The 8515-nt window shown below is 35.8% G+C and overlaps 1 protein-coding gene across 1 annotated transcript; it reads left to right on the top strand.

The window, feature by feature from the left end:
• Nucleotides 1-1331: 1331 nt before the first annotated feature.
• Nucleotides 1332-8278, top strand: LOC104619091 (activating signal cointegrator 1 complex subunit 3-like; the record flags this gene model as incomplete). The annotated part of the gene is made up of 3 exons (XM_010284863.1): nucleotides 1332-1475; nucleotides 2282-2432; nucleotides 7695-8278. Coding segments are annotated over exons 1-3 (825 nt in total), but the record flags the coding sequence as incomplete, so codon positions are not given.
• Between the last annotated feature and the right edge of the window lie 237 nt (nucleotides 8279-8515).

Raw genomic sequence — 8515 nt, 5'->3', positions numbered from 1 at the left:
TCTCTATACCCTTCACAGTTAAAGATTTTATATTTCCACATTTTGTAGCTTCATCATTATAACATTTGTCTCCAAAATATCAGCTGTTGTGATACCTTTTCGCAAAAAGCGTCTTAATGTGAGGTAGGAAAACAAGCAGACCTGACAAGTCAGTGACATTTCTCTGTCTGTGACTGGAACGCTGCATCTGGGTTTGCTTTTGTGCTGTATTGCAAAGCTGATAGCTAAAATACAAATGTAGTCATTACATGAAGAAAAATGTTAAAGATAATTGGATTAAAGTAGGGAGTTCTGTACAGTATATGAGACTGGGGGGGGGGAGAAGTAATTTTGTTAACTCTGTCTTAAGTTATTTAAATTCTGGATGGCCAATGGTCTTCAGGCATGACGCAGATCATTAGGTTTTTAATTGTATCATTAATTGCTTCAGAAATAATCTAAATCTGTATCTATCTGCTACCATCAGAAACTATAGCTGTGCATTAGAGTTCATTAAACAATTCAGCTCTGGGCACCTTTCAAAATTAAACAACTTTGAGAATAGTTTCAGTACAAGGCTTGGAATGAGTACAAGTTCAGATAGAGAACAGCTGTATTTTGCTGCATAGATATGAGCTGGTTTCACACAGGAAATAAGACCGTGCCGAAATAGGCTGTCGACCTGGAGGGAGCCCCTGCACTGTGTGTTTGTGCACTCCCAGTTGTGAGATTAAAACATACCGAGGCATACTTTTTTTTTTCAGTTTTCCAGTAGCCCTTTTATTCCCTTTATCTCTTAGAATTGTTCAGTGCTATGTGTGGTACAGTCTTTTTTTTTTCCCTGTTGTAATTTTATTTGCCTGTTGTGCTGGTTAAAAATGGCTAAGCGGTTGTCGAGAAGGATGGCCCTACATCGGCACTGGAGGCTATTAATGACCTGAAAGCTTCCAGTGTGGGCTGGTTCAGAGGAAATTTTCCTGTAGGTTGTAGTCACTTACTGCTGTTGGGAGCTAAAGTTCAGTTACATAGATTTCACTATTAATACTCTTGTGTTAGTGTTGCTAAAGGAATAATTGCCATTTTACCTCTTGCTGGTAACTTTTCTTTAGGGAGGAGAGAGAAGAACCACCTACTGAGTGACCTCCACATGTTATCGTGCTGTGCTTACTGTCCGTGCTTTCATCTCCCGTCTATTGAATCTTGATTATCAGCAGTTTGAGAGAGATTTTTTTAACTTGTTTATTGAAGTGCCGGCCAAGTTCTGCTTGTTCAAAAAGGTCTTTCAAGTCTGTGATGCGAATTTGTATTTATAGCGTTAACAAAGCCGTGTTATTTGTTTTGTTCTCATCTAGGTGCTTGAACTGGGATTTAATTTCTCATCCTATGGATCACTGAATGAGTAACAGATGGCCTTGCCTCGTCTTACAGGCGCTTTACGCTCCTTTTCAAATGTCACCAAACATGAGGATTACAGTGAAGAATTAGCTGACTTAACGGTAAATATTTTTTTTCTTTTTCAAAGCATAATTGTAAAGTATTAGTGTGTGTATAGTAAGAATTGTTTACTTTCTTAATTTGCATTGCTATTTTGTAAGAGTAGGCAAGCAAGACTGGGCAGAGTGTGTATAATTTCCTGTGCTTTCCTTCATAGTGTCCTCACTCAGAAGTCAAATTTGCTGTAGCTTTGTGATTTATGCTAGGCCTTTACAATCATGACGTGCTATATGGATAGGGTCGCTTGGCTGTGTTAGTACAGCCCTGTTATTTCACCTTGCAGGAAGTTATTTAAGTTGAGCAGGGCTGGTAAGTTTTTAAGCTGTGAGCTTTTGCAGAGCTGTGGAGCCAAACATTTCCCTTTGGACATTAAGTTCACCTCAGACTCTCACTGGGGTTGTTTAGAATACATTTAGTGATACTGAGTTGAGGTACCTTTTTTTTGTTGTTGTTGTTGTTACCCCCAGGAAGTAATGCATTAAAGTAATAGATGCATTGTGTGAACCTGTAATGTGAAATGAGTTTGGAATCTTGGGAGCTGTAAATCTCTTGAAGTTGCAAGAGTTTGGCTTTACTCTTTCCAAAGCAGAATTCTCTGCAAAGTAGTGAGAGAGTGTGTATGTGTATCCTCCTCCTTCTTTTGCGCATTTTGTAAAGAACAGGTAATAGGAAAACTGCTTGCAGTCACTACTACATATTGACTGAATGCAACTTGAAAGAGTTTTGTTTTGTTTTTTTTATCTGGTGTTTAATTTTAAAGGAAATTTTATGTACTCACTTGAAAAACCCAAATATTTTGCATTTTCAGACTAAAAGATCAAAACTACATGAACAGTTGCTGAAGTCTGATCTTACTTGGAAGAAGATAATAAATTTTGTTGATGACAATTTGGACAAAAAAGAACACCAAACTGTAAATAGTGATTTAAAAACTATATTACAAGCTGCAAAACAAATAGGTACGTTTTCAGTTTCTAGTAGTCTAATAATAGACGGTTTTGTTTGGTTTTTTCCAAGCTGCTTTCTGCCTGCATACTTCGCGCACTGGTACAATTTTAGTTCTGCCTTGATGCCAGGCTTGCCCTGAAGTATCTTTGAAACTCCAGTTAATCTGATAGGTATAGGCACAATTTGGCTTTCAGTTTTATTTTAAAATATGATTAGGATATCCTTGCTTTTTTGATAGTATTATATAGTGTGTGGTATGGTTTGTGATTGACCTGTAGTAAGCAAAAGCAACAGCTTCTTTTGGAATGGCAATACTCTGAGAAAATCTTGGTGTTACCAGCTTTAATTCCATGTGATTATATCATGAAAAATTGGTTTGCTACATAAGCAGATAAAAGTGGCTAAAAAAAAAAAGTTTTCTGCTTGAAGTGTCTGGTGTTGAGGAGAGAAATAAATAATTAATTTCACTCATCTGGAATTAATCTTTTAAAACTGAATATATATTATGGCTAAGAAGGTGTGAAAACAGTTTTGATTGGAAACTTAGTTTTTGAGCTACAGACTGAAACTAATTCAGTTTGTGCTGTTAGCAGAATTTCACTTCAACTCATAAACTTAGCACATAGCCAAATCTCTAGCTGTCATGGATTTAAGAATTTTTCATTTCAATTGTAACAGGTACATTTTCTCCTTTTCTGGTTATGCTTCCAGTATCTTGAACAGAACCCTAAGTAAGAGATGGAAAGAATTAATATGGACAAATATACTTGCCTTTTTTTTTTTTCACTATAGACCAGAGTGTGTTTTATTACAATGCAAATGTTAACCTGTGTCACTTCTCTTCCATGATTTGATCGATTCAGATTAATTTTTGAGGATAACATAGGGATATTAGGAAGATGTCAGACCTGGAACAGGCATTGACATGGTGTTACAAGGATGCTTGATCCATCTGCCCCCTTACTAGCAAGTAAGGGCAGCCAACTCTTCCTCTGTCCCCAGTCCTCCTGACTGTGATAGCAAGTTTGCAATACGCGGTATGGTCAGAACAACAAGTGAGTTTATTGTCCTCTCCTCTTTCTGCTGATCAAGTGCAGGGCTGCCTAACGATTACCCCTGGACTGTCCAAATGACAACATTTGCATAGTTTATATTACCCTTTTCTCATTTCTTGGCACTCCTCCTTGCTCCCCCTTTTGCCTCTCAAATAATCAACTAATCTGTAATTTCTTCCAGTTGGTTCCCAGTTCTGTTATATATACCCGTCCTAACATCATTCTCACAGGTTGAAAGGGAAAACTTTTTTGTGAAAACTGTCCTATATTTGTCTGTCAATGACAAAAAAATAATTTTAAGTTGTCACAGAAATGCTTAAAAGCATTCAAGACTCTTTTTGGAATATAATTAATTACTAATAAGTTTAATATTTTTTTTTTTAATTTGAACTTAAAAGTTAATTGCCCTTCAGGTGATTCAGATAGCTCTCCTGTAGTGGCTTTGTTTCTTAGCCAGTAGAATACATGATTACTTTCCATACTTGTACTCATTTTAGATATTATAGTAATTTTTTGTAAGTAACGTAACCAAAACTCTGTGTTTTTGAGGTAAAGCTGCTCATCTGGAAATCATTGCAAGATATACTTTGTACAAGCATGAGACTCACCTGGGAGAGGAAGACTGAGTTTTAAATAAGGACCTGGTTCAAGTACCAATCAGGCACAGCAGACTATGTAAATCAGAGCTGTAGAGAGATTTGGCATGTCATTTTCCTTTAATTTATGGACATATATTTATGTCCATAACAAGCAACTTGGAATGAGTGGGGAAGATCTACATAGTTGTTCTAAATAGCCACTGGGGTGTAGTTTAATCATAAGTGGTACTGGAGTAAAATGTTGGTGAAGTTAGGGTTGACAAATACATAATGACTATAAAGTTTACAATATGACCGTATGTAGTACAGAAAGTAGGAAAAAGTGTCTGATTGTGGAAAAAAGGTTATAAGCAAAATAAGTACTTGCCATTCTTAGCTGTGATTCAAAGAAATCCAAACAAGAAATTTAAACTCAATAACATCAAAGTGTTATTAAGCAGACATCTTTATTGCAGCGCTGGACGCATGGGGGATATCTCCTCCTAACATGCGTGCGCTGAAACAAAAGTTCATCCTTTATATACCTTAAAGACATGAATATTCACACATTTTCCAAGACATTACTGCCTCCTTGCTTATCTACTACATTTATGTAATGCTGGCATTGCAAAACTACGCTACACATGCGGAGGAGTCTCGGGTGGTTGTTTGGGGAGGTAGCCCCCTGCTCCTTTTTCCTTTTTATGGTGACGGGTCTCTTGAGGATAATTTCTTCTCCTTGGATGTTTGCTCCTTCTGTTGTCAAGCCAAGCGGTTCCTTCGTATCATCCTTGTTAGGGCATTCCTGCCAGTCTGTCTCTGTGCTCAAGGTTAAGATATCTTCTCTGTTCTCTTTAATCTCTTGGTCCTTGCTCTTAACTTTTCTTTATTTTAATTTTCATGAGGCCTGCTTTCCTCGTGATTAACCCTTTACACAGTTACAATGTTAGCATTGAGGAAATACAGCCGAAGGACTATGAGAATAGGCCATTAAACATAATCACACATTTATTAGGCTAAAGAATTCTATACTGAAGTCAAACTAATCATGTCATCAATAACCTTCCAGATATTAAGAAATTTGCAAAACTTACAGTTGATTAGTGACACATGCTAAAACCTTACAATTGTTTTAGATCCTTATTTCAGCTGCAAATGTTATCTATGAAAATAATTTGGCAGATTTATGTTTTCTGTGTTAATGATGGAAATTAGTATTAGCTGCAATTTTTTTGTTTTTTATTTCCACTTTTTGCCAAAGATGGCTGCAAAAACTTCCAAAATTTTTTTTTTTCTTTTCTCAGACTTTAATAGCAGTCCCAGTGTGGTGGGTATGTAGAGCAAATTGAAAGACTTGGAAGTAATAGTAGTAAATTTTTGTTTGATGGAGTGGAGAGGTCAAACCAAATGACAACAAATGCATGATTATTTAGTTAAAACAAGTTAGAAAGAAGCGGTCAGCTTTGACACTTCTGACTAAAGCTGTGCAATGTTATGGAGACACAAAGCAGAAGTGATTATAGTGACTGAGGCACAAACTGAACTGACAGTAAAGTTCCGACCATCATAATCAGAAATGTACAGTAGGGGAAGGGAATTGCTAAAAAGGCATACAAGCTTAATTTTGAGGAAATGAAAACTCAGTTTAGGCAACAGATACTGTAATATTGATTTATTTGACAGGGAAAATGTCACTTACTGAAATGATCTGTTTGGCTTGAAGCTACTCTTCCCTTTTTGTTTTTAAGTAGTGCATCTCATGCCATCTTGGCTGGCTCATTACAATCGAAAAGGAGGGGTAGTATTTTCTCAAGAGATGCTTCCACAAATAGTAGATGTTGATAATAAAGGAGAATTAGCACATCATAAACTCAAGATACTTTTCTCAACTCCTTTAGTATAATTGCTCTTTTAGTTTAGTTAACATGTAGTTCTGTTCTGACACAAAGTGACTTAAAATAATGATGTGTATTTGTATATTAGGAATATGAGTGAGGTTCATGGAGCCAAACTTAGGCCTATCAGTTTTCAGATGATGTGTTGTTTTTTTTCCTATGATTTCTATATAGCTAATGCTGAGAGGGAGGCTCAACCACCTTTTTCCTTTGAGATATATTTACATATATATTGTATGTGTGTATCTTTGTCACGTGTCTTCCATATGTAGGTATCTAATTCTCCTGTAAATATCACCTCCAATCACTTCCATGAACTTCTCAGCTTTTCAAAGTGCACCATAGGGAAATTCAAGAAAAATACTGAATTTTTAGGTGCCTCCATTTATATGTTATGTTTCTCATTACTCAACCTTGTTCCATCTGCTTATGCTGAATTTCTTTTGATCTTTCCTGTTATATTGTGTGGAAAAAAACTTGTCTTCACTGGAGTTGAACCTAACTTTCTTTGAATCAAGTCACAAGTAACAATTCCAAAGTAATTTAAAATCTTCACACTGATTTCAGTAAGTTTTTAAATAGGCAGAAGACAGGGACATAGTGGAGCAAATGCATAGGCCCATAACTGGATAGCAGTGGTGTACAGAGGCAGGCACAGGACAGTTTTGATTTCTGAAAAGAGAATTGTCGCATTTGCCATGTCAGAAGTGCCTTTTTGAGGTTTAAAAAAAAGATGAATAATATTGTTTCTTTTTAAATAAATAGCTTGTTTTAATAGTTATTTTGAATTAGCCATCCCGGGGGTTAATCACCAGTGTTATCACTGAAAGCATACTGTTCTTTGCTGGAGCTATGCCCATTGCTCCTGAAATAATTACAGAATTGACTAGATAAAGACATCTTGACAATAGTGTCTTGTAAACCTCAACAGAAACCTTTTAAGATGTTTTAAAAATTATGCAATCTTGTAAGAAATGCTAATTCTACTAAAAACGTTAGAGTAACCTACGAAAAATTTTGCATGTTGTCCTCATATAAAACAAACAATAAAACCAGTATGCTGGCTGGTTTTGTTTATTTAATGCTTCATGACTCTTAAAATCTTGTTTAGTAGTGACATTTTGGTTCATCATATGGTGATCTTGCTTATGTTTTCCTTGAGCACTGTTGCAAATATTTATGTAAGAGGTAAATTAATGTTTTTCTCTAATAATATATTTTTTATTTGCATAATGTGATATTTTGTAGATATGAATCTACATTCATGCCTTTATTTTCTTTAATTTCTCTGGGCAGTTTTTCTAACTAACATGCATTCTGTAGAATTACTACAAGAATGTAGTAATTCCCAGCTGAGTTCTGTACGTTTAGTCTGTTATGAATATTCAGATTTGGCAGTGAATTGATACAAAGTGGAAATTTGTTACCTTTAAAAAGCTCATAGATATACTATTGTGAGTTTAAGATCTCAGGCAAGTTTTTGCTCTTACTTGGAAAAATAAGAAAGCATTGGCAATCCTTAATATGAATTTCTAGTAGGTAGAAGGATAATGAAGACAGATGTCTTATTATCATATATCTTTTATAATTCAGTACCTTGCAACAGTTGCTACTTGTTATGGTCTTTGTTTCCTATCTCTGTTGATGAGACTTGCAGTAAGAAATTGAATACAGTTATGCTATAGGGAATGAAAGAATTAGTTTGAAGTGTATAAAGTTACATTTGTTTTTGCTTTTGTTAACAGTTGGAGCTGAAAATGGACAAGAAGCAATTGAAAGTGGAGCTGTTTTTCTCTTTAAGACATTTCACAGGAAAGAATGTGTTGGTCATGATGAGACAAAGGCGATCAAGCAGATGTTTGGGCCATTTCCATCATCATCTGCTACTGCAGCTTGTAATGCCACATGTCGGATTGCTTCTCACTTCACTGAAGAACAGCTTACAGCCCTCATACAGATGGCTGAAGAGCAAAATGGTGATAACAGAGTGTTCTTCGGTAAAAATTTAGTGTTTTCATTTGACATGCATGATTTGGATCACTCTGAGGAGCTGCCTGTGAATGGTGAGGCTGATGCACAGAAAATTATAAGCTTAGATTATAACAAATTTCTGAATAACCAGCTGAATCACTTACAGAATTTCTGTGATGAGAAGTCTGATCTCAAGTCTTTGGAAAAAGTAGATGATTCTTTTTTATGGTGTGAGGTTGGAAAGTATCTGAATGAATCTCAAGGCAATACCCCTGGAGGGCCAACAACAGAAGACCTCTGCTGTACTTTGTACGAGATGCTTGCGTCTACCAAAAGTGGCGATGAACTTCAAAATGAGGTACAGTAGTGTATTAACCATACTGCATGTATTTGAGTGTTGCACAAGCATACAAGTATTTCATATTGGATTATGCCAATGTACTTTATTCAAGTGTCATCTATGCTTTTTTTTGTCTTGGGAAAAATTACATGGCAGCATCTTAATTTACTAGGCAGAAGATGGATGCAGCATCAATTTTATGTGAATAGACTTCTTTTCCCCATAACAGACAGGCTATTTTTTTTTTTGTCCATT

The sequence above is a fragment of the Phaethon lepturus genome, unplaced genomic scaffold (assembly GCF_000687285.1).
Source record: "Phaethon lepturus isolate BGI_N335 unplaced genomic scaffold, ASM68728v1 scaffold5354, whole genome shotgun sequence".
NCBI lineage: Eukaryota > Metazoa > Chordata > Aves > Phaethontiformes > Phaethontidae > Phaethon > Phaethon lepturus.
Note: the sequence above shows the minus strand (reverse complement) of the source record. Positions and strands in the feature narration are given on the sequence as shown.